This window comes from Cetorhinus maximus, chromosome 1 (genome assembly GCF_964194155.1).
Source record: "Cetorhinus maximus chromosome 1, sCetMax3.hap1.1, whole genome shotgun sequence".
NCBI classification, from domain to species: Eukaryota; Metazoa; Chordata; class Chondrichthyes; order Lamniformes; family Cetorhinidae; genus Cetorhinus; species Cetorhinus maximus.
Genome location: NC_135879.1, coordinates 82,211,477 through 82,239,417, shown reverse-complemented (window position 1 = coordinate 82,239,417; position 27,941 = coordinate 82,211,477). Strand labels below are relative to the sequence as shown.

At 40.7% G+C, this 27,941-nt stretch overlaps 1 protein-coding gene across 1 annotated transcript in view; it reads right to left on the bottom strand.

Annotated features, from left to right (window-relative positions):
- The window catches only part of ugt8 (UDP glycosyltransferase 8), a 79,448-nt gene extending 51,867 nt beyond the window's left edge, over positions 1-27,581 (bottom strand). The window contains exons 1-3 of the mRNA XM_078542910.1: positions 27,497-27,581; positions 23,846-24,669; positions 2,001-2,143 (exon numbers count right to left, since the gene is read on the bottom strand). Coding sequence (XP_078399036.1) covers positions 2,001-2,143; positions 23,846-24,667 — 965 coding nt within the window. The 5' untranslated portion in view covers positions 24,668-24,669; positions 27,497-27,581. The remainder of the gene's footprint in view (positions 1-2,000; positions 2,144-23,845; positions 24,670-27,496) is intronic.
- Between the last annotated feature and the right edge of the window lie 360 nt (positions 27,582-27,941).

The following is a 27,941-nucleotide window of genomic DNA, read 5'->3' as shown; positions in this document are numbered from 1 at the left end:
CCCTAATTGGCCATCGGTATTTCTTTTCTCCCTTTCCCAGACTGTATGGCTGCAGCATTGGAAATGTTTAGTCATGGTGCCTCAGCCATCACAAGTGTGGGGCAGGCTTGATGGAGTATGTTTTTTTTCTGCTAACCATCTTCAAATATTCTTATCTTCGAAATCGCAATGAGCAACATTAATTATAAAAACTGGTGCATCTCATCTGTATTTCCTGTCAATCACAACACTCATCACACTCAGATTTTGTATCAGATTTCAACAAGAGGCAGAGAAATAAATGTGTTCATTTGGAGTCAGGATCTTTAATCTGGCAATGAACTAATTGACGTACACGTACCAAATAAAGAGAGCCAAGATTGCAACCCTGTACCCGAAGAGCAGTTAAACTCTGACTTCACCCAACCTCACTCTATTATGTATGACATCAAGGGATACAACTTGCACATTTTATTCATCATACTTGATGGGTAACTTTAAGAATTACACTGCTGCACGCAAGTTTCTGACAATTTCCTGAAAGTAACAAATATCATTTGTAAAACAATAAATCGCAGGAGAACTGAATGGTTGGGCAGTGTACCACTAAAAGAGGCAAAATTGGAACAAATTTCCACTGCTTAGTCATGCAAGGAAGTCTGTATGCAAAAATAACCCAAAAAACCAAAAGTCGATTAAAATATTGTTTCACTGACTTGATTTCAGAGGCACAATAATATTTGTAATTCAATAATCACATTTCAAGATACATACTAAAACCTAAAATCTATAAAACATTTTTAGTCAGAGACTCTTAGGGAAAATAGGAAGTTAAACAGTAATTATCCAATTGCATCTATATCAACTTCAGTAATTTAAAGCTCAGTAATTTAAAATGAGGGCTATCATTTGTAGCCCCAATTGCATCTCCACTCCAGTCAATGGATCAAAAATGGAGGAAAGTGCCCAAGGAAACTATATTTAGAAGCAGCACAAGTACAATTAAATTGCTTTAAAAAAGGTACAACATGAACAATTAACATTTATTTTAAATAATCTTACTGACAAAAGACATAGATCACTATATTCAGGGGGTTGTTTACATCAGCAAATACAGCATGTTACATGTGATGAATGACACTTTCCTCAATGAAATTTGGTACTGTCCACTCTTTGTATTTTGTATTGCATCTTAAGTGCTTAAACCAGGTCAATTTATTTGTTTGCAACCAGCAAAATCATGGCTCATCAACAGCATAATTTCTGGAAGGATTGACGTGTTAGTCATGTTTCAATGGAGGTACTGACTAAAAGCCCATCTGTTTTAGCAGACCTTTTTAGTAACATAAATACTGATTGAGACAATTAGTAATGAAGGAAAAATGAGAATATACCCACGATATCTTGAGTAAGATGTGAAAAAAATTATTCAAAATAACTGGTACGTGAGGGAAATAAAATTTATATATCTACAGTGGTTAAAAAACATGATTTACATTCCAGGAGTCATCAATAAACATACTTTACTAAGCTGGTACCTTACAAGCTTCTTTCTAAATCAAGTCAGTTATGATGTGAACCTTTACCTCACTCCCCTATCCAGTACAACACATGCCATTTGATTCACCGTGAACAACAATTTGGGAGCTCTGTTGATGAGAATAAACATATTTGATCTGCTTGTGATTACCAAAAGCATAACCCTTAAACTAACATAAGTCTTGGTATCAATACATAAGCACTTCTTTTGTATTACAATTGGATATTGGAGGTATAACACTGAAATCACTCTATGCTTGTTTAAAATCACAAAGCTTTCATGGTTTTGTATTTATAAAACAGTGAAACTATCTTGATTTATAAAATCAAAGTACACTTGGAAAATTCCATCTGTAGGTTTAAAACACACATTACAAAGAACTATACCCAAGTATTAAAATCAATTCATTTGTTGAAAAAATTGCATACTGTTTTCTCCACTCTTCTTCCATCAACCCCCATGCCACCCACCATATACATACCTCCAAATCACTTTTTGAGGAAGCCGTGCCAGAGCTCCGGCTAATTTGTGCGCAACGTCATCTGACAGATACTTCACACCAGCTCCAAACGATACCAGGACAAAGCCTTTCTCCTTAGCATCATCTGCCCATGCCATGAAGTCCTGAATTATACAAAATAGGAGTGCAAATCAAATCAATATTTCACTTAAAAAGATCTCTAAATTTATCTTACTGTAAAATATATAGAATCAGACATATTTGCTATGCTTCTTTTCACATTGCATGATCTCACATTATTGGGCACATGCGTTGGGCTGAAGCACAGCAATTCTTTGTAATATTACAATTTTTGAACAGGGATAGCAGCACCCTGTCACCATCAAAGCCTTTTAGTTGGCCCCAGGGTCTTTAATTATTCATTAAAGTGGGAATGGGTGTGGTGGGGGGGGGGAGGGGGTGGAGGCGGAAGCTGTTGTGTATTGCACTGAGGAAATCATGTGGATTCACAGCAGGCAACAATCATTGAACTATTTACACTTCCCCAACAGAGGAGGGCAATGTAAGAAAACGCTCAGACCTTGCAATATACACTATAGAAGTTGTGGTTCCACTGGTGCAACTTGTGAAGCACTTTAATATTTACTGTCCAGAAAGAATGAAGTTGCAAATGACTTGACCATCATTGTGGCTCGTGTCTTGGAAGGCACTGAATGTAGGTGTGTTTTACATCAGGTGCATGAAATAGCCATGCAATGCTAACATCTCCCAACAAGAAACGTGGGAAGAGTAGTTGTGGTTTCTCTGGGTTTGTGCTACACACTACACTTCACAGACTCAAGTGTTAATCTCTTCCTTCAAGTCCACTTCTTTTTTGTTGAATGCTATTCTGTTCCCGTGTCTGTTACTACCCCTGTGCTTTATCTTCCCATTAATCTGCTGCTCCCAATTTCAGAGACTGAAATGCATTTGTCAACTGTGCCCATTTTCTGAAGTGCTTGCGATTTCTTTGCACTTTGGAGAAGTCAGCAGAGCACAGCCAAAGAGCCAGAAACAGTGCTTCTACTCAGCCACAAAGGCTGGCACAGGTACCGGCACAGATACCAAAGAACCACAGAGAAAGATGGGTAAAATTAGGAGCAGCCTGAGCTGAACTGGAGGGCAAGGAAAGAGGAAATTATCACAGGCATGTCTCTCTCTGGTGGAAATCTGAAGCAAATGAAAGAAAAAAAGCTTAACTAATTAAAATTGACAAAACAACCATGAAACTTAGACCGATAGCACTTTCATCCTCAACTAGTCAGAGCAACAATCAAGATTGCGCTGTGGAATTTGCATCATTACTAGCACTAAAATAATCAGATTCCAAAACAAATCTAATCAGCTTTATTTTTAAATATAAATAGTGAACGGTTGTTAAAACGCATAACGAATTCTTGGCTTTATAATTGGGTAGCTCTAGCAAAGAGCTAGCAAAAGCAAGATGGGCCGAATAGCCACCTTCTGTGCTGTATTTTTCCTAATTCTAATGCTATAAATTAAGGAATAGAATACGAAAGCAAGAGAGTTATACTAAACTTTGATAAACCACGTTTAGGCCTCAGCTGAATATTGTGCTCAATTCTGGGCACCTCAATTCAAAGAGGATGTTAGCCAGGATGCAGAGGAAATTTACTAGAATTGTACCAGGGGTGTGGGACTTCAGTTATATGAAGAGACTAGAGAAGCTGGGGATGTTCTCCATGGAACAGGAATAAGGGAATGTGGTGTTCAAAAGCATGAACAATTTTGATAAATTGAGATACTGGTTCCAGTGGCAGAAGAGTAACCAGAAGGCAGATTTAAAGGTAATTGGCAAAAGAACCAGGGATAAGAAATAAAAATTGTGTAGTAAGTTACCATGATCTGGAATGCACTGCCTAAACAGATTTACTGGCAACTTTCAAAAACAAATTTGATAAATACTTGAAGAGGAAAATTGTGCAGGGTTATGGGGAAAGAAAGGGCAGGGCAATAAGTCTAATTGGGTAGCTCTTTCAAGGAACCTGCACAGGCACAATGGGCCAAACAACCTCCGCCTGTGCTGCATTACTTGATTCTATAATTTAACAATAAAATCTAGAAACATGAAACCAAAATCCAAGAACAAAACATATTAGAATGACCTTTTTATGAAAATTAGCAACAAACTGTATCACAAGCAATATCTCCTACAATGGCAAGCACTTAGTGTAGGATTCTGTTGTATTTATGCCATGCTCCACTTGGCTCAAGCTCCATACGTGGAAATTTCAAACTTGTAATGAATGTACAGAATAAACACACTGCAAAGGAGAACACTTGCAAACTAACCAAAAGACAAAGAAAAATGAAAATGAGAGGATTCATCTTCCACCCACAGTGAACTCAATCTTGAAACCTAGAGAGCATTCACACAAGCACAATCCACAGCAACGTGAGAACCATACCCTTAGCAGTTCCTACACAGGAGGAACTTCAAGAGAAGAAAGTCGACTTAGGCACATATTTTAGACCACAAAGACAATAAAAAAAACTTGCACAAGTGGACATGGCACTACACATCTCCCTTAAATGGAAAAACATTGCATCAAATTTACATAATTTTATGTTGCAATGTATGCATTACCTCCAATGCACCTTTCAAAATGGCAGAATGGGGACCATTTATATGAATAATATTGTATAAATATGATATTAATAATGATGCAAACATACCAACCAAATAACATTGTGTAAATGATATTAACACCCATAAATGTCAGCATGACTTAGTCCATTATCTAAATTGTTCCTACCATGATGGAATTGCTTTTAAGTTTAGTGCAAATGAACTGGTGAGGTTTGGTTTCTAATAGCCCAAATTTTACAGTAGAAAGGGAAGGCTAATCTGACACTGTTTTGTCGTCTTTACTCTTCAAACTATCAGCAACTTCTGGAATGTGCACGTGAAGTTAAATAGGGCATTCTAGAAGTCACAGTCAGTGATACCGCACTCACCCGAATAGTACATTGAAGTCCCCACAGACCACAATTGATTAGCAATCATTAAACTGGCAAGAATTACCACGCTTACACCATTAATCTCATTGTAAAGACACTTGAAAAAAATTACAGCTTGATGAAACACATCAATTGGGCTTTCAACGGTATATTAAGTTCATAATTACTGACGAACAAGGTCTCTGCTCCTGAAAAAATTCCAGAATGCACCCAGCCGAGGTGGAAGCAGTGGTCTACAGTCAGGAGGGAGCTGCCCTAGGAATCCTCAACATTGACTCCGGACCCAATGAAGTCTCATGGTATCAGGACAAACATGGGCAAGGAAACCTCTTGCTGATTACCATGTACTGACATGTCAACCCCCTCCACTCAGCTGATGAATCATTACTTCATGTTGAACATGACTTGGAAGAAGCACGGAGGGTGGCAGACTTCAATGTCCAGCACCAAGAGTGGCCTGATGCACCACTACAGACTGAACCAGCAGTGTCCTAAAGGACATAGTTGCTAGACTGGGTCTTTGGCAGGTGGTGCGGGAACCACGGGCAAATACATACTTGACCTCATCCTTACCAACCTGCCTGCCACAGATGCATCTGTCCATGACGCTCCAGTATCGGTAGGAGTGACCACCACACACAGTCCTTGAGGAGATGAAGTCCCATCTTCCTATTGAGAATACCCTCCATCGTGGTTTATGGCACTACCACCGTGCTAAATGGGATTGATTTCGAACACATCTAACAGCTCAAGACTGAGCAACTATGAGCAGCAGCAGAATTATACTCAACCACAATCTGTAACCTCATGGCCCAGTATATCCCTCACTTTACCATTACCGCCAAGCCAAGGGGTAAACCCTGGTTCAAAGAAGAGTGCAGGAGGGCATGGCAGGCATACCTAAAAATGAGTTCCCAGCCTGGTGAAGCTACAACACAGGGCTACTTGCATGCCAAACAGCATAAGCAGCGAGTGATGGACAGAGCTAAGTGATTCCACAACCAACGGATGGATCTAAACTTTGCAGTCCTGCCACATCCAGTTGTGAATGGCGGTGGTCAATTAAACTCACTGGAGGAGGCTCCGCAAATGTCCCATCTTCAATGATGGGGGAGCCCAGTACATCAGTGCAAAAGATAAGGCTGAAGCATTTGGAACAATCTTCAGCCAGACGTGCCAAGTGGGTGATCCATCTCAGCCTCCTCCAGAGGTCCCCAGCAAATTAGATGCCAGTCTTCAGCCAATTCGATTCACTCCATGTGACATCAAGAAACGGCTGAAGGCACTGAGTACTGCAAAGGCTATAGGCCCCGACAATATTCTGCCAATAGTACTGAAGAATTGTTCTCCAGTACTTGCTGCGGCCCTAGCCAAGCTGTTCCAGTACAGCTACAACACTGGATTCTACCTGGCAACGAGGTATGTTCTGCACACAAAAAGGACAAATCAAACACAGCCAATTACTGCTTCATCAGTCTACTTGCGATCATCAGTAAAGTGATGGAAGGGTTCATCAACAGTATCATCAAGTGGCACTTGCTTAGCAATAACCTACTCACTGACACTCAGTTTGGGTTCTGCTAGGGCCATTCAGCACACAATTTCATTACAATCTTGGTTCAAACTTGGACAAAAGAGCTGAACTCCAGAGGTGAGGTGAGAGTGACTGCCCTTGACATCAAGGCAGCATTTGACAGTATGACATCAAGGAGCTCTAGCAAAACGGGAATCAATGGGAACAGGGGAGAAACAGTTGGTTGGAGTCATACAAAGCACAAAGGAAGATGGTTATGGTTGTTGAAGGTCAATCATCTCACTTCCAGGACATCATTGCAGGAGTTCCTCAGGGTAGTGTCCTAGGCCCAGCCATCTTCAGCTGCTTCATTGACCTTTTTTCTATCATAAGGTCAGAAGCGGGATGTTCGCTATGATTGCACAATGTTCAGCACCATTCATGACTCCTCAGATACTGAGGCAGTCCATGCCCAAATACAGCAAGACCTATACAATATCCAGGCTTGGGTTGACAAGTGGAAAATAACATTCATGCCACACAAGTGCCAGGCAATGACCATCTCCATAAGAGAGAATCTAACCATTGCCCATTGACATTCAATGGCATTGCCATCATGAATCCCCCACTAACAACATTCTGGGGGTTACCATTGATGAGAAACTGAACTGGACTAGCCATATAAATATGGTTGCTACAAGAAGTCAGAGACTACGAATTCTGTGGCAAGCAATTCGCCTCCTGACTCTCCAAAGCCTGCCCACCATCCACAAGGCACAAGTCAGGATTGTGATGGAATACTTTCCACTCGTCTAGATGATGGCAGCTCTATCAACACTCATGAAGCTTGACACCATCCAGGACAAAGCAGCCCACTTGATTGGCACCCCATCCACACACTGACTCCCTTTACCACCAATGCACAGTCCCAGCAGGGTGTATCATCTACAAGATGCACTGCAGGAACTCGCCAAGGCTGCTTAGACAGCACCTTCCAAACCCACAACCGCTACCATTGAGAAGGACAAGGGCAGCAGACACATGGGAACACCACCACCTGGAAATTCCCCTCCAAGCCACACACTGCCCTGACTTGGAAATATATCACTGTTCCTTCACTGTCACTGGGTCAGAATCCTGGAACTTCCTCCCTAACAGCATTGTGGGCATACCCACGCCACATGGGTTGTAGCAATTCAAGGCGGCAGCTCACCACTATGTTCTCAAGGGCAATTGGGATGGGTAATAAATGCTGACCTAGCCAGCGTTGCCCACATCCCATGAATGCATTAAAAATACTTATTCCAAGTATTGGCATTGCTGATTTAAGAATGACTTCAGTTTGAATTGCACAGATATATTAAATATTCTCCAACTTCAAACTAGATTCAAAAACAAGTGATTTGCATTTATATGGCATCTTTCACAACCGGATATCCCAAAATAATTGATTGTAAAGTAAGTACTTTTGAAGTGTAGTCTGAACATAGCAGCTATTTGGTGCACAGCAAGCTTCCACAGTCTGATAACAATCAGGATCTGTTTTCATGATGTTAATTGTGGGATAAATATTGATTAGGATAGGGATAATCTTCTCATCTAATCCAAAAGGCAGCACTTCTGACAGGACAGCACTCAATACTGCACTGGAATGTCAGCCTAGATTTTGGTGATCAATCCTAGAGTGGGAATTGAACCTACAACCTTGCAACTCAAAAGGTTAGAGTGCTACCAAATGAGCCACAGTTTTTTATTCTTTCATAGGATGTAGCGTCACTGGCTAGGCCAGCATTTATTACACATCCCTAAATGCCCATAAGGTGGCGGTGAGCCACCTTTTTGAACCACTGCAGTCCATGCGATGTATGTATATCCACAGTGCTATCAGGAAGTAATTTCCTGGATTTTGACCCAGTGAGAGTGAAGGAACAGCGATATAGTTCCACGTGAGGATGGTGTGTGGCTTGGAGGGGAACTTGCAGTTGGTGGTGTTCCCATGCATTTGCTGCCCTTGTACTTCTAGGTGGTAGAGGTCATGGGTTTGGAAGGAGCTTTTGAAGGAGCCTTGGTAAGTCACTGCAATGCATCTTGTAGATTGTACAGACTGCTGCTACTGTGTGTCCATGGTGGAGGGAGTGGATATTGAAGGTGATGGACAGGGTGTCAATCAAGCTGGCTACTTTGTCCTGAAAGGTGTCAAGGTTCTCGTGATGTTGGAGCTGCACTCATCCAGGCAAGTGGAGAGTATTCCATCACATTCCTGACTTATGCCTTATAGATGGTGGGCAGACTTTGGGGAGTCAAATAATGAGTTACTTGCTGCCGGATTCCCAGCCTCTGATCTGTTCTTGTAGCCACAGTATTTATAAAGCTGGTCCAGTGTTTCCAGTCAATGGTAACCCCCAAGTGATAGGAATACAGTTGATAGTTGACACAGATTAGTCTGGAGGCTCTTTATATCATAATATTGATATGGTGCTAGAACACACGAAGCAAAAGGATCTGTGATGTTGCCAATACATCACTTGAAGAAGTCAACCTGTCCTAGCCAGAAGATCTCAGTGTCCTTGAATTAAAGGCAACAAATCTATGGCTCTGAGCCATCCACCAGTTCCAGTCCACAATCCACTGATGTAGAATTAGATAAAATCATGTTCCTCCCAAAATTGTTTCACAGAAGGAACAGAAAATCAACTGGGCACAAATCAGACCACTCGAGAGAGCAACTATTTTAATACCAATCACAATGTTGCAGTTGGTTCTCTCGAGTAATTTATATTTTAATTTGTTTAAATATATTTTAAAACGTTTAGCATAATGAAACGTTTCAAGACAGTTTGCCCAAGATCAGTTGCATTACATGCTTTTCTTTCCTCTGGTAGTTTCATAATGATTACCATTCTCAAAAACCAACATGCATTTGTAACAGAATCTTCCAAGACAAGAGATCACCATTTAGCCCATCATGCTTACTCTAACAAACAGCTACCCAATTAGCCTCACTCCTCACACTTTCCCAATATCTATGAAAATTTTTCTTGAGCATTGCTGAGAAAAGAGACATGACAAAGCTTTTCGGCTTGCAGTCATCAAGACATTTTGCAAGAATACTAACATAAAAGGGAAAACAACAATTTATACTGTATGAGAAGTGTGTTGGCAAGTGGACTCTGATTGATGTGGTGTTGCCATGGAGAATGTACCAATTGATACTGACTGACAGTTAACTGCCAAGCATGTTCGAAATTTAAACCGGGCAGCTTTACCCCAATTGGTCAAGACATTGCCCTGAGGAATGAGTCAGCAAATGGCTATCACTTACTTTGTTTAGCTGTAACAGGCGCAATGTGTATACATGTTCTTTCTGTCTGCAAAGAACAGGGCCCTGTGTATTAATATATGTAGCTTCCAGTGCATGCAAACGCACCACACTGTTAGCCCCACTGACGATCTTAAATTGGTTGTTGGTGTAATTCTTAGCACACTGAGGATTATGAAACTCATGAATGGGTCCAAGGCCGTCATTCTCGGCCCTGAAAAGTGTCCAGTCTACCCCAGATTACCCTGGAAGGGTAAGGTATCTCAAAAATTTGAGCAACAGGTGAAGCTAGCTGTTCCATGCTGCTATACAGTAGCAACGCAAGTGGTATTCACCACTAACAGGATGCTGCCGTCAAGCCAAAAAGACGTTCTGCCTATCACACAAATATGGTATATGAATTTCAGTGTCCGTGTGATACTATGAATGTGGGCCGTACATCCCAAAGATTGGCGGATCCCATCAAACAGCATGCCCCAGCCACTGTTCACAACGGGCAAGGTACAGACCGTAACCAACCAGCCCTTGCTTGCAAAACTCAAAACATAGCGTCCAACATTAAATGTGATTCTGTGATTGGACAATATTTGTCAAATAATTCTGTGTGCTAAGAATGCAAGTTATCACTCTTAGTTAGCCAAGTGCCTAACCATAAAGAAACCCATCATCTTGACAGTTCTCAAAGCAAGATTCTAAGAAGTTACACATGTAGAGATTTTTGCCCAAAAGTTTATGAGCTTTCCTTGTAGGGACATACTCCACGTACTCTCCATAAACTCCTGCATAAAAGTCCATTTCCTGAAAGTGAAGCAACAGCTCTCTAAATCCATTGCAGTAACAGAGGTCTCTTCAAGTTTAGGTATTATTCTTTATACATGCAACCTTCCATCTCATCAGACAAAGGGCCCATTATTGTACACAATATCTAATGTTCAGACAAACCAAAGCCTTAAATAACTCTTATTGACTTAGTGCTAGTGCCAAGGCCTTATCTGCTTTCCCCATAGCTATTTTCTTGCTCTAAACCTTAGGAGCAGTAGTAGGTCATTTAGCCTTTAGAGCCTGCTCCACCATTCAATAAGATCATGGCTGATCTGATTATGGTCTCAACTCCACCTCCCTGTCTATCCCCTGTATCCTTGCACTCTTGACAATGAATGTAGGTTTAGAATCCACAGGAACTTTATCAAATTTCAAAAAGTATTTTATTGCTGAAATGGTGTACTTAAAATATCAAATTGAATTCTGGAATAACTAAAAAGAAAATCTGTCTAACGTTCAATTCATTAGGGTGAGAACTCCAATTGGTGAATTAACTACAGACTTCAAACAGAAGATACTCAAAATTGGACGAGACAAATGAAACATCAGCTTAGTATTGTGTGTGCATTAACAATACCATGGGGGGAAAAAAAAATCATCACTGGACTAGCAGACCAGCTGGGAATAAATAAAATTCATTGCACTTACTATTTACATAGCAGTATTATACATTGGATATAAATCCAGTGTTGAAAAGGACTGCAGTATTACAAATGTCAAAAGAAAAGTCATTTTGCAATTCTGGGCACTGGTAGTTAATTTGGCAACTCAATACAATGAAAGGAATATATGTGTTATGTTTACATAGTGACAATCAATGGCAGTACATTCTTCTGTATCTGCGAGAGTGACATTTTAAATATTCTTCATATCTTGAGAATTTGCACAGCACATATAGTTTTATATGCAGCAACATATGTAGGAGGGAAAATATGGACAAGTAAATATATCAACATTTATTAACAAGTGAATGAAAGCCACACTCAACTTTCCACCTGTTCAAGCTTTCACAGACTCAGCTGAAGTTTTGATTTTCATTAAAGCAGGAAAAGACTAAAAAAAAGTGTTTTGGAGATGTAATTAGATAATATTTCATTTAACAGTCAACCTTGTATCGTCGATCACAATTTTAAAAATGCATTTATTGATCTGTCAGCATCCCACGTATTAGTCTTATACTCCATTTCTGTAAGCTTCTCATCAGTTTCAGGTTGATAAGAAGGCATACAGATATATCAGACTTAATACTAAACTGACACCTCCATTAGCCAATAATCTGCCTGACGTTAGCAAACAGGTTAAATGGCTAACAGTACCTGTAATACAGTCACCTCAAAACAAAAATATATCATACAAATACTAGCAAAATTACAACTACACAAAAAGCAAAACTATAATTATACTTTATATATCAACATCACAACCTTCTGTAGCTCCACACCTCAACTTTTATGTGCATTGGGGACCTAATGCTGCAGGCATTGGTGGATTTTATATTTATACTTTCCATTGCTATTTGAGGAGAGATAAATGGCTACAACTTACTCCATTTCCTATTCAGCAGTTTGAACCAATACTCTTCTAGGGATCACCATAGGAAATTACAAGGATGAAGCTAGAGAGCCAGATACTCTTGCTGTCAGAGTTGACCAAAATAAAACAGATGCACAAATAGAGAGATTCAAACTTACCCCCACTGGCCCACCTTTTTCCAAAAGCAGTAATACGCACAAGTATAGTTACAGAAGCAGCAACAGGCCTCTATTACCTCATTTGGCTGGCAAAATTCTGCATGCACTCATGCAGGGCATTACTATGAGCTCTATCCTATTCTCACTCAGCATTTAACACACAATGCCAACAGGGGTTACTGTAAATTGGCCAGGAACCAGAACCAGAAGCTAGAAGTCATGCTTGTGGACTGAACAAAGATCAGAGGAATGTCCAAAGGAAGCTGTCTTGGACTAATTCTCCAAAGCAAAAGGTTGGGAAATTAAAATTGCTCATAGGTCATACACATAGATCTTGTTTCAAGAGAAGTGTCAAAAAGTGGAAGAATGAAAAAAGAGAAAAATGCCAAAAATTCAGTGAAAAACTTGATTAAATGAAAAAATTTGAAGACTGAAAAACGATGCAATACATTTAAATGAAAATTTGGCAAAGCAACATCCCCAAGTTCTCTAAAGATGCTTAAAGTAAACCAGTGAGGAACTGGAGCCACACAAAAGCTTGGGTGGTAATGGTGGTAGGTTCCTTTCCTTGAAGAGCTTTAGTGAATCAGTGGGTTTTAAAAGACAATTTTGTCATTTCTTGATCATTTTCTTGTGGCACTAGCCCAAATATTAGATTTAATTCAATTTTACAACTTGCCATGGTGAAATTTGAACAGAATTCCAGTACCAAAAGCACCAAGCTGACAAATCTTAATTGCCTTCTGGTGCACCTGCTCACATTCTGGATGTAAATATAACTTCATTAGGCTGAAAGTCATTAAATGAAACTGCAAGAGCCAAGGATGACTAGTAGCTTTGAAAGTCTGCTGCACAGTGGAATTATCAAGTGTTGAATTCCAAAATGTGCCAGTACCCCCAAAAGGTGGTAATAAATAGCAGAAATCTTATCCCTGGCCTGAAAAAAATATTCTTTAGCATTTCTTTTAAGAATGGACATTTGTGCAAATACCAAGAGCATTTCAACCCAAGTCACAAAAGAAAAACTGGGTTGAAAAAATATCAGCTTATAATACAAACTAGCAGGCTGCACAACAGTCATTCAAGTCTAACTATAAAAGTCAGTGTTAGAGCAGTAAACTGTTAATGAATGCACAGCTGTAACTGTTGAGCTAAGCACAGGCTGACACTAACTGATAGAACCAGGCTCTGGTCTTTTGCAAACAATTGAGACATAAAAACCTTTCCTGCAATCCAACCCAGTGTGCTCCATAACCCTGTTTATTCAGCAATATCCACAAGACTAAAGAACTTCCTTCCAATGCCACTGCAATAAGTCCATAAGCATATAATTTCTTTTCTAAATCACTGAAAACAAACCTCATGTTCAATAATATCCCATTTTTAAAAAAAAAAATCATCGTTCTAGAACATTAACAGTGCAGGAATGGCAACTACTTAAGTTGAAACACAGCAACAATACTGGGCTGGATAATGCCGTAGAAGTAAACACAGAAAACAACAGTACTGTCTTTATTAACATCGGACTCTGACAACTTCTGGCACTGGATTCCACAACCAAGGGATCAGATCTAAGCTCTGCAGTCCTGCCACATCCAGTTGTGAATGTTGGTGGGCAGTTCAACAACTCACTGCAGGAGGCTCCACAAATATCCTATCCTCAATGATGGGGGAGCCCAGCACATCAGAGCAAAGGAGAAGGCTGAAGCATTGGCAATAATCAGTTAGGTCGATCTTGGCCTCCTCAAGAGGTCCTCAGCATCACAGATGCCAATTCCATTCACTTCACGTGTTATCAACAAATGGCTGAAGGCACCAGGTACTGCAAAGGCTACCGGAACTGACAATATTCTAGCAATTGTACTGAAGATTTGTGCTCCAGAACTTGCCGCACGCCTAGCCAAGCTGTTCCAGTACAGTTACAACACTGGCATCTACCCAGCAATGTAGAAAATTGTCCAGACATGTTCTGCACACAAAAAAGGACAAATCCAACACGGCCCAATTACCGCTTCATCAGTCTACTCGTGATCATCAGTAAAGTGATGGAAGGACTCATCAACAGTACAATCAAGCAGCACTTGCTTCGCAATAACCTGCTCACTGATGTTCAATTTGGGTTCTGCCTGGGTCACTCAGCTCCTGACCCCATTACAGCTTAGTTCAAACGTGAATATAAGAACTAAACTCCGAAGGTGAGGCGAGAGTGGCTGCCCTTGACATCAAGGCAGCAGCTGTCCGAGTGTGGCATAAAGGACCCCTAGCAAAACTGGAGTCAATGGGAATCAGAGGGAAAACTCTGCTGGTTGAGTCATACCAAGCACAAAGGAAGATGGTTGTGGTTGTTGGAGGTCCATCATCTCAATCCCAGGACATCACTGCAGGAATTCCTCAGGGTAGCGTCCTAGGCCCAACCATCTTCAGTGTTTCATCAATAACCCTCCTTCCATCATAAGGTCAGAACTGGGAATGTTCGCTGTTGATTGCACAATGTTGAGCATCATGCACAACTCCTCAGATACTGAAGCAGTCCATGTCCAAATACAGCAAGACCTGGACAATATCCAGGCTTGGGTTGACAAGTGACAAGTAACATTCATGCCACCCAAGTGCCAGGCAATGACTACCTCCAACAAGAGAAAATCTAATCACCACCCCTTGATATTCAATGGCATTAACATCGCTGAATCCCCCACTATCAACATCCTGGGGTTCCCATTGACCAGAAACTAAACTGGACTAGTCATATGAATACTATGGCTATGAGAGATCAGAGGCTAGGAATCCTGCAGCAAGTAAACTCACCTCCTGTCTCCCCAAAGCCACAAGGCACAAGTCAGGAGTGTGATGGAATACTCTCCACTCGCCTGGATGAGCACAACTCCAACACTAAAGAAGCTTGATACCATCCAGGACAAAGCAGCCCACTTGATTAGCATCTCATCCACAAACATTCACTCCCTCCACCACCAACACAGTGGCAGCTGTGTGCGCCATCTACAAGGTGCACGGTAAGAACTCACCAAGGCTCCTTAAACAGCACCTTCCAAACACACAACCGCTACCACCTAGGAGGACAAGGGCAGCAGACACATGGGAAAAGCACCTGGATGTTCCCCTCTAAGCCGCTCGCCATCCTGACTTGGAAATATATTGCCGTTCCTTCACTGTCGCTGGGTCAAAATCCTGAAACCACCTCCCTAACAGAACTGTGGGTGTACTGACATCACGTGGACTGCAACGGTTCAAGGCGACAGCTCACCACCACCTTCTCAAAGGCATTTAGGGATGAGAAATAAATGATTGCCTCGCCAGCAATGCCTACATCCCATGAATGAATTTTTAAAATGCACAATTAAACACAGGAATCAGGAGGCTACTGTCAGAGATGCCCCCTGCTCCCCTAAAAGCAATGCAAAAATGATATTTTACCATCTGACTCACAGTTCAAAAACATTAGTGTGAAGTCCCTGTACTTAGCCCAGATCAGACTAAACTCACCAGAAAAAGCTCTGACTTGTCCATTCCATTGTAAATACCCTTTGAATGGTGTGATAAGTCTTAATTACTTCAATAGATGTTAATTATTGTTGTTTCTCTTAATTTAAGTAATTTTACTTTCCCACTTTGTCTTTCTTATAATCAAATTTGTGTTTCTCCCCTCAATTTCTATCCCAATTTGACATATTTCTGAAACTTTCCAGCTCAGACTCTGCTTATTCATGATTCTTCAAGATAAAGAGATATGCAATTGCTTGCTCTGATCACGAGGTCCTAGATATTCTATAGTGGATATTGTTTAAAAAGAGTAAAATGTCAGTAATACACTAAGCCTGCATATAACTTCCCTGTTATTCTGATTAAATAATTTAAAATATATTTGCAGCATACACAGCAGCTTAAAAGAAGTGGCTAGTGAAATAGTTGACATATTGGTTTTAATTTTCCAAAACTCCTAGATTTGGGGAAGGTTCCATTAGATTAGAAAATAGCGAATGTAACTCCTTTGTTCAAAAATCAAGGGAGACAAAGCAGGAAACTACAGGCCAGTTAGTTTAACATCCGTCATAGGGAAAAATGTTAGAAACTATTTAGGACATTATAGCAAGGCACTTAGATAAATTCAAGGTAATCAAGCAGAGTCAATATGGCTTTGAGAGAGGGAGATCACTTTTAACCAATTTATTGGAGATCTTGAAGTAAGTAACATGTTCTCCGATAAAGGGGAACTGGTGGATGTACTGTACTTATTTCCAGAAGGCATTTGATAAGGTGCCACATTTTGCAGAAAATAAAAACTCATTGTAAGGTGTAAGGAGTAACATGTTGGCATGGATAGAAGATCAGCTAGCTAACAGGAACAGAGTAGGCGTGTATGGGTATTTTTCTGGTTGGCAAGATGTAATGAGTGGTGTGCCACAGAGACCACTGCTGGGGCCTCAACCTTTTACAATTTATATAAATTACTTGAATGAAGGTTGTTAAATTTGCTGATGACACAAAGATAGGTGGGAAAGAAAGTTGTGAAGAGGACTTAAGGAGGCTACAAGTAGATAGGTAAGTTAAGGAAGTGGGCAAAGATCTGACAAATAGAGTGTAAAGTGGGAAAATGTGAAATCGTCCATTTTGGCAGGAAGAATAAAAAAGCAGAATATTATCTAAATGGTGAGAGATTGCAGAGCTCTGAGATGCAGAGGTGTCCTAGTGCACGAATCGCAAAAGGGTAGTATGCAGGTACAGCAAGAAATTAGGAAAACTCATAGAATGTTATCGTTTACTGTGAGGGAATGGAATACAAAAGTAGGAAAGTTATGCTTCAGTTATAGAGGACATTGGTGAGAACACTGTATACAGTATTGGTCTCCATATTTAAGGAAGGATGTAAGTGCATTAGAAGCAGTTCAGAGAAGGTTTACTAGACTAATACCTGGAATGGGCACGTTGTCTTATGAGAAAAAGCTTGACTGGCTAGGCTTGTACCCACTGGAGTTTCAGGAGAGTAAGAGGCGACTTGATTGAAATGCAAGATCCTGAGGGGTCTCGACAGGGTGGATGTGGAAAGAATGTTTCCTGTTGTGGGAGAAACTAGAACTAGGGGTCACTGTTTAAAATTAAGACAAAAATGAGGAGAAATTTTCTGAGGGCAGAGTGTCTTTGGAACACTTTCTCAAAAAGCGGTAAAAGCAGAGTCTTTGAATATTTTTAAGGCAGAGTTATATCGATGCTTGATAAGCAAGAGGGTGAAAGGTTGTCAGGGATAGATGGAAATTGGAGTTGAGGTTTCAATCAGATCAACCACAATTGTACTGATTGGCGGAGCAGGCTCGGCAGGCTTACTCCCGATCCCAATTTGTGAAATTAGCCCAATTCCTAATAAAGTATTCCTAGAAGCACAGCAGCTACACCTTCCACATTAGGAAAAGACAAGTTATGGACTGATTTATTAAATGTTGAAAGGTTTATGCCAAACTACTTGTTTCACTTCCTGTTGCCAGATTCCAAAACTTAAGATAAAAATCAGAATGTCAAGTTAATGTAGCAACTGTAGAGTACTTAGGATAACACCATTCTGTATTTGAGGCAAGCATCTCTCTTACATAAAAACTTTTATCTTTTCAGCAAAATTTTGAATAAGTATCATTCAAGAAAACCAATGAAAATTAACATTTAACATATTGATTAAACCAGAATGACATATAGGTTCTAAAACAATTTTACTTGAGGCTTGGGTTTGGTAAATCCTTTCTGCCAGGTGTAAGGGTCCTATAATAATATGGATTTATACTGTGGTCAATAGTCCACATCACAATGACACCCATAATTAGGCACTAATTGACCTCAGATGCACAGTTCACCCAGAGGCGCTACAAGGACTGGTGCTGTGGGAAATTGAACCCTTATGTTGGGGATGTTTTGGGGTCAAAGTTCTGATTGGGCAATGCAAAAGCATATTATTTGCTTTCATCCACTCCATAATCATCTCTTTCACCCATGCTACAGAGACAATAATGACATTCCGTACTTAAAATTTGGTACCACTTTTTGATATGACAAGCCCAAGTTTTACAAAAGGTGTTGCAATAAATGTGTTATGGCTGCATGTAGGTATGGTGGTTATTTGTCATTAAGAGTATGAAAATAAAGGTCTAACACGTTTACTGTACAATTGTAGACATTTTGTTACCATGCTTGATTCATTCTCAGAAGACATTTAAAGTGAATTAACTGCATTGACTAGCAAAAGTTAGATTTAATTATTTTGATCACTGCAAAATTAATCAAAAATAGAAAAGTTGAAACATTTTTGATGGCGAGTTTTCATTTTTAAATTATGGTGCATTTTCCAAAAACTGAAGTTTAATAGAGCATAAAAGCAAAATACTGCGGATGCTGGAAATCTAGAATAAAAACAAAAATACCTGGAAAAACTCAGCAGGTCTGACAGCATCTGCGGAGAGAGATACAGTTGACATTTTGTTCTGATGAAGGGTCATACGGACTCGAAACATTAACAGTATCCCTCTCCGCAGATGCTGTCAGACCTGCTGAGTTTTTCCAGGTTTTTTTTTGTTTTAATAGATCATAGTTTGAAAGATAATCTGAAAATAAATCACCATTATAAAGTTGTCTCACTCGATTGTAATCTTTCAATTACACCCAAAGGTGTCGACTAGTCAAATCCCACCAGGGCAGGGGACTTCAAATTCAGTTCATTAAATGAGTCTGGAATAAAGTGAGTATCAATAATGGGGACCATGAAACTGTCATAAAACACACCTGGTTCACAAATGTCCTTTAGGGAAGGAAATCTACCATCCTTACCTGGTCTAGCCTACGTGTCTCAAGACCCACAGCAATGTGCTGTCTGGATTGGTCCAGCAAACCACACACTGGCTATGAAAAAGTCAAAGAATAAAATCAGACGGATCACCTGGCCTCGGCCTAGACAACCTCGGACAAATCACCCAGTCAAGTCGACCCTGCAAATTCCATCTTAATAACATCTGAGACCTGTGCCAAAACTAGGAGAGTTGTCCTACAGGCTAAACAAGCATCAGTCTGACAGTCATACACAATTGAAGCTTTAAGCCAACATTTCAAATTCCATCTCCGGGTATGTCCTCTTCCTACCAGCAGACCCTTAAGAGGCAGCGAGACAATAGTTCACTGCCAGGATGGAGTGACCCCAGGTGCCATCAACAATGCTTCTAGACTCTAAAAAGTGTCATGGTATCAGATTAAACATGGTCAAAGAAACCGCTTGCTGACTATTTACATCTTTCAGCTCATGAATCAGTACTTTGCCATTTGGAAGCAGCACTGAAGCTAGCAAGGACACAAAATGTAGCACTGAATGGGGGACTTCAACGTCCATCACCAACAATAGCTCATAGCATCATTACTGACCGAGCTAGTCGAGCCCTGAAGAACAAAGCTGCCAGATAGGCCTTTGGCAGGTAGTGAGAACACCAACACATGACAAAAACTTATCGTCCTTTCCCTCAATCTACCTATTGCACATGCATCTATCCATTGGAAAGTGTGTCTCCATAAGGACTTGTGGTCAAAGTTCTGTCTTCACACAAAGGTCATCCTCCAATGTATTGTGTGGCACTATCACAGTGCTTAATGGGATAGATTCAGGACAAACCCAGCAGCTCAAAACTAGGCAGCCAGCAGCAGGATTGCATTCAATCAATATGCAACCTCGTGGTCTAGCATATCCCTCACTCTACCATTGTCATCTAGCTAGGAGCCAACCCTGGTTTAATTATGATTGTAGAAAGACATCCCAGAAGCAGCAGTCATACTCCAAAATGAGGTGCCAACCTGAAGCTACAACACAGGGCTACATGAATGCTAAACAGAAGAAGCAGAATGCCACAGACAGAGCTCAGCAATTCCATAACCTACGGATCAGATCAAAGTTCTGCATAGCCCTACCATAGCTAGTCATGGGTGATGATGGTCAAATAACTAATGAGAGTATACAGCTCATTAACATTCCCATCCTCAAAGATGGCGGAGACCAGCACATCAGTGCAAAAGTCAAGGCCAGAACTTCTGCAACTATCTTCAACGAGTGCTGAGTAGATGATACATCTCTTCCTCCCAAGATCCTGACCATCATCGATGTTAGTCTTCAGCAAATTCAATTCATTCCACATGAGCCCACTAGATACAGAAAAAGCTATAAGGCCCTAACAGTAATGAAAACTTGTGATCCAAACTGAGCCATGCCTCTAATGAAGTTGTACTAGTCAGCCCAGCTACCTGACAAAATAGAAAATTGCATAGGTGTGTCCTGTCCACAAAAAGCAGGACAAATCCAATCACCCATTCCATTCAATCAACAAATGACAGAAAAGGGCCATCAACAGTGTTATAACCTGCTTACTGATGCCCAGTTTTGGGTTCCACCAGGACCATTATGCCCCAGAGCTCATTATGGCCTTGTTCCAAACATGGACAAAGAACTGAATTCCAGAGGCAAGGTGAGATTAATTGCCTTGGTCATCAAGGCAGCATTTGACAGAGTGTAGCATCAAGGGGCCCAGCAGAACTGAAGTCAATAGGAACCAGGCGGCAACTCTTCACTGACTGAACTCATTCTTAAGAAGATGGTGGCAATTGTTGGAAGTCAATCATCTCAGCTCCAGGATACTGCTGGAGTTCCTCAGTGTAGTGTCCTAGGCCCAAAACATCTTCAGCTACTTCAATGATCTTCCCTTCAGCATAAGGCCAGAAGTAGGGATAGTCACCAATGGCTGCAGAGTGTTCAGTATCATTCGCAACTCATCAGATACTGAAGCAGTCCTTGCCTGAACATAGCAAGACCAGGACAACATTGAGGCTTGGGCCACTGGGCCGTTAAGTTGCATGTGACATTCACAGGCAGGCAATGAGCACCTCCAATAAAAGCAAGTCCAACCACTTCCCCTTTACATTCAACATCATAACGGTCACTGAATTCCCCACCATCTTCATCCTTGGGATCAGTGACCAGAACCTTAACTGGATGGGCTACTTAAACACAGCCTACAAAAGATGGTTTACAAGAATGTTGCCAGGGTTGGAAAAGTGTAGATATGAGGAGATTGGATAGGTTGGGGTTATTTTCCTTAGAACAAAGAAGGCTGAGAGGTGACCTGATCGAGGCGTACAAAATTATGAGGGGAATAGATAGAGTGGACAGGATAAAATTGTTTCCCTTGGTGGAGAATTCTAGAACCAGGGGACATAGATTCAAGATAAGTGGCAGAAGGTGTACGGGGGATATGAGGAAGAACTTTTTTTTTAATGCAGAGGGTAGTGGGTGTCTGGAATTCCCTGCCAAAGTTGGTGGTGCAGACAGAAACTCTAAACTCTTTTAAAAAGTACCTGGATCTGCACCTTAAGTGCTGTAAGCTGCAGGGCTATGGGCCGGGTGCAGGAAGGTGGGATTAGAAAGGACACCTGGGAGTCCTCGGGCTGGCATGGACAAGATGGACCGAATGGCCTCCTTCTGTGCTGTAACTTTTCTATGGTTCTATGGTTAGAGGCTATGTATTCTACAGCAAGTAATGCATCTTCTGACCCACCAAAGGCTCTCCACCATCTACAAAGGTACTAGGAGTGTGATGGAATACTCTCCGCTTTCCTGGGCAAGTGCAGCTCAAAACACCAGTCAATAGAAGCAGACCACTTGACTGGCACTCTAGCACCTTGGAACATTCACTTCCCCCATCATCATCATGGCTGCAGTGTGCATCATTTGCAAGATGCACTGCGGCAACTCACCAAGGTTTCTTGGACAACATCTTCCAAACTCCTAACCTGTACAGCCTAGAGACACGACAGGAGCAGGCACACGTGATCACCAGCATTTGTAAGTGTTTCTCCGTCACTGGGTCAAAATCCTGGAACTCCCTACCAAACAGACCTGTGAATGTACCTCAACCACACAGACTGCAGCAGCGGTTCAAGGAAACTCAGCCATCTTCTCAAGAGTAATTAGAAATAAGTGATAAATGCTGGCCTTGTCAGTGGTACCCACATTCCATGGTTGAATATATCAATAAATTAAAATACAAATTCAAGTCTTTGCATAATAATGCATTAAGATCTTTGCCTTTTGTTTATTCTTGCACATCTTGTGCTTTTTAAAAATTACTTTATGATCCTTTAAATACTTCTACTCAAATTTTGTTTTAGTGGACCTTTCAGATTATTCTCCTTCAATTACCACTTCTTTGCTGTTCTCGTTGGTATCTACAATTGACTTTTTTGTGGACTCTTGTTTCAAAAACTAACTTTAACTATCCTCAATTGGTTTCCAGAAGACCTTTTCAGTATCAACCTTAATAATAGCATATCTTGAAAAACCACAAGAGCAGTCATTATTACAGTTATGGGATTATACACAGCATCACTATTTTTGGAACAGGTAGAAAAGATAGAATGCAGCCAGGGCAAAACAGAACTTAACATATCTACTCATAGGTCAGGATGCTGGGAAAAAGGAGAGTGAACAGAAATTAAATTGGCCTCTCACCATAGAACATGAAGGCAAAGGATTGGTATCATCTCTTTGATTCATAGGGCAGAGGATGAGGCCCTTGAGAGAATTAAAGGGCTGCAGAAGTTAAAACAACACTGCAATTAGCTGATATGTATTAGCAATATTAAAAATATAGAATTAATTTTAAAAACTGTTTCATGGATTTTGGGATTGAAAAATATAACCATTCTATGCACTTGGCTACAATTAAAAAAAACAAAATAACTGATGCTTGACCACTGAATCCATAGGTATTTTTTGTTTTAAATTTTCTTTCTCCATTTCAACCTCGTGCTGTAGTTGGGGTGATGGAGCATCTAGATGGATGAAAACTGTTGAAGCATTTTACAACAGAATAGAGAAGCAACCATGCGTCAAACCATGGTGTCAACTTATCTATTTTCAATGAGTGTTATCATTTTACCTTTAAAGCCAATTGATCAAAACATGATTGCAGCAAAACTTGGAATTGCAAGTATCTTTTATTCCCAGATGTGTTTCACTATTCTGCTCACTCCCTTTTCAACACATGGATAGGAAAGACCATATTCATCTTGTAAACCTTATTTATTACCAGTGTGCTAAAGAATTGGGCTGGAAAGCAATTAAATAAAACCAAATTACAATATACTTTTTAAGATTTCAATCCCTAATGTGTGACTAAAATAATAATAATAGTAACTGCTAACACAACCCGTTCATTTTCAAATTAAGCACACCAAACTACCAGTCACACAACAAAGCTTTGAAGCTTCATTCATTTGTGGGCATAAATAAAACATGAAAATTGAGCTTCAGGCTCAATTTTGGTACAAACCTTCGTCTTTTATTGCTATCATGATCTTTTATGCTCATTATTTTGTTAATCATCTGAAGCCTCGAGGGACATTCTGTCTTTACACACTGATTTTCAAAGTAACACTGAGCCCTGTAGCTGTAAAAGAAATGAGAAAACCTTACTTCTGGTAGTACACTCGCAGGTTTAGTCAAAATTCCTCCCACATACACAACATTGGGCAATGTTGGTCGAGGAAACTCCAGTGCTACATCCGTGCAAAGCATCCATAAGCTGGAACCCTGTATTAAATCATACATGGAGCGTTCAGGCTCAATTTTATACTTCAGCATTATTCGCTCGTATTTTGGCAAGAACAGGAAATTCACACCAAAGCGTGACACTAAGTACACTGCAATATTTGTAATTCGTTGAAATAAATTCATGTTGTCTGTAAGGAGAGAGTTGAACTCTGGTACATAGGCCAGCGGTGTTGGAGCACCAACTTCAGTTGGGTACCAGAGACCAGTGGAAAAGACTGCGTACTTTACTCCCAGAAGGTGCGCTATCACAAAGCCACACATTTCATTGGGGTCCACCAAAAGCAAGTCAAACTTTTCTTCCTTGAGCTGAGCAATGAAACCCCGACTGCCAACCATGATGTCACAGTTCTTAGAGTAATGCTCCAGAATGTCAAAGAGCTCAAGTGCTGTTAGCCTTCCTGAGAAAATGTTCCTCATCTTGGACTGCAAAAATTCATCTGCTGTTGTACTATTGAAGAAGCCAGGATACCGCAGCAGTCTAAAGTAATCTGATGAAGGGATCTCTCTACCTTCTGACACTGCAAACACCGTCTCATGTCCATGCTCATGTAATGCCTTAGCTAGGGTCTTGAAAATGTAGAGATGGCTTTCAAACATAATCGGCGGCACAACCACAATTTTGGCAGCCTTTGATATATCCACAAAGCACCAGAGTAGCATGAGGATTTGGAACTGCAACTTCATGGCTGAAAATACAACAAAAGCAGTATCAGCACCAATTGCATATACAGTTGAGTTCTTACAGAATATTTATTAACTATAAAACATTCTAAAGTGCTCCAGAGAAGGACATGAAGCTTAAGTTATATTTATGAAGCAAAACCACTTATGCTGACAAAGAGAGTAGCCAATTTGTCCACACGGATGTTCTAAAAACAGCATATTAGATGATCCAACAGTTAATTTTTGGCATGAGTTGAGGGAGGAAAGTTAGCCAGAACAACAGAAGACACCTGATTCTCTCTTGGTGGATCTTTCACATCTACCACAACGGCTAGTATAAACAGACATGCCCAAAGGTTTTCAGTCTTTTATGTTGAGAACATTTAAGTGGCAAAACTCTCTGGTAACCCCTGCCCAAATTTATAACGGACAATGCCATCTAACTACAAAGGAACAACTATCATTGAAGACATTTTTTTCCAAATTAACACATCAAGATGACAGACAGTAATCCAACAAGCAGACCCACTGGAAATTCCATGTGAACTCTGGGAATTATTACTTGAAGCTCAGTTTGATAAACCTACTTTTTGTTTCATATCTCGCTCAGCCAAAACAGCCACCAAAATCACCTTAACCTGCTTTAAGGCAAACTTGGTATTTTGTCTGCTGAGTCAAAAGGTTGCTTACATAAAAAAAAAATCAATGCTGGCTTACAACTGATTGGAATGCAAAAGTCGCACAATATAAAAGTGAAAGAGAGCAAAGAGGGAAAGCATGCACAGAGGCCCATGAGTGTGCACAAAGGAGTGGCACAAGGTGTGCGCGTGCAAATGGGTGGTGGAGAAAATGGCAGAGGATGAAGCTACCCTCTACACCAGTGCATTTAAAATTCTTCTATTTCCTCAGCCAAGGATTTCCCTCCAATGTGTCTGCCAGGGCTCTCAAACTTGGTCATAGTTTCTCTCACTGCCACCCTCACCCACTCCACTACCTCCCAGAACGGTTTCCCTTTTCTTATCTTCCAACTTACACATTGAACAGATCACCCAATGCCATCTTCAGCACAATGGCACAAAATACATCTTCCCTTCCCAACTAACTGAAAGGACCATTCACGCCAAGTATTCTAGTCCACTCATCACTTCTAACACCTGCCTCGCTTCCTCTACCATCTTTCCATGAAAGGGCATAAGGGGCAACAAAATCAAATGCTGGAAATCTGAAAGAACAGAAAAGGGTAGAAATATTCAGCAGGTCTGGCAGCATCCCTAGAGAAAGAAACAGAGTTAACATTTCAGGTTGATGACCTTTCATCAGAATCAGGAATAATTAGGAATGTAATCGGTTCTTAGCAAGTCAAATGGGGAACAGTGGAAAACAAAATGTAATAGTTTTTTTAAAATCAAATAGGGGAGGGTAGAAAAAGAACAAACGTGAAACTTCTATGATGGGGGGAAACATTAAATGACAAAGTTGACATGGCAAAAAACACAGCAATAATAATGGGGCAATAAAGTAACAATGCGCGTCCAGAGGAGGTGTGAATGGCAGAATAATAAACAGCTGCCATTCAAAAGCAAAAATGGGAAGATTAAAACCGACACATGCAAAGGTAATAAAATGGAGGGCAGAGATTACAGCCTCCACACCCACTTCTTTGCCTAGGATCTTCCACACTGCACAACTGACCCTTCAATGCATCTCCAGTATTCTCCCTCCACAAGGGCCCCTCCCTCTTTTCACTGAGAAATGGTATGACATGACCATCTCTTTCTCTGCTACCCTCACTCATTCTAACCCATCTTCCTCTGAACTTGCTGCACTTCCGTTCCATCAGGTCAAACCCTAACATTATCAAACCTACTGACAAGAATGTTGTTGTTTGGCATACTGACCTCTACCTGGAAGAGGCTGAACAACAACTCTCAGATGCTTCCTCCTCCCTTCCAAGACTATTACCCCAAGAACCTCAAGCCATTGTTTCCACGACTGTCAGTGACCCCATCTCCTCTGGAGATCTTCCTTCTACCGCTTCCAGCCTCAGTCCCCAACCCCAAATAGCCTGCTTCGACCTCCTTCCTGCAATCCACAAACAGGGGTGTCATGGTAGACCTATTCCTAGGCCTGTTCCTACCCCCACTTAACTGATTCTTCCTATCTTGACTATTTTTCTTTATTCAGTCGCTCCCCACCTACATCCGTGACTCTTCTGATGCCCGTCACTTTAACAATTTCCAATGTCCCCACACTTACCATCTCCACTTCACCATGGATGTCCAATCTTTCTACATCTCCATCCCCCACTGAAAGAAAAACAAACTGGAATCTATGCTGTCCATTTTCGTTCAGCCCTACCAACTCATGCCACTTAATATCTTCCACTCTATCACAGACCTTCCATTTCGTTCTATTCCACCCGTCTAATTTTTCCCAGTTCTGACAAAAAGTCAGAGCTGAAACTTTAATTCTGCTTCTCGCTTCACAAATGATGCCTGAACTGCTGAATATTTCCAGCATTTTCTATTTTTATTAGTGGAGATGCAATAGCTGCCCTTTCACCTCCTCCCTTTCCACCATCCAGGGCACCAAACACTCCTTGCAGGTGAAAGAGCCATTTACTTGTACTTCTTTCAATTTAGTAACCTGTATTTGCTGCTCACAATGCGATCTCCTCTACATTATTCAATATCATTTCATGACTCCTGCTGTCCTATCGACCTTTCCCTGCTTTCCTGACTGTACATCTCTGTCCATCTAAGATTTTCCATTTTGATGACGGCCTTATGGTAATTTCACTTGGCTCTCCTGCATTTTTTAATTACTCATTTCAACTTCACTTTTCCTTACCTTTCAGTTCCAGCAAGTGGATTGCACAGTTGCTCACTCATTGATCTGAGAAGCTGTTGTAGTTAGAAAATGTGTACTCTAATCCTGTATTTATAAAGCAAAAACTGGTCTTACATTTCTACATTACAGCCATAATTCTATCTTCCTAGCTGTTGGTCTCAGTAAGATCTGACAAGCTCACCTACAGGTTGTAACGGACTTTGTCAAGGCAGAGGTGTCAGGGATCAATGCTACTACCATGGATCCTAGCACAATCTGAACAAATGGTCTGGAAAATGCATTTTCTACCCCAGGGAGTGTTGTGCATCTATGAATGCACACTTGTTCAGAGCATCTCTGCCACTAGTTGATTCTTTAATGCTTAGGGAGCAGATACAAGTGCTCACACTGTCTAAACATTCAAATTAACTTGGAGTGCATTTTAAACCTGCAAAGGTCCAAGGCA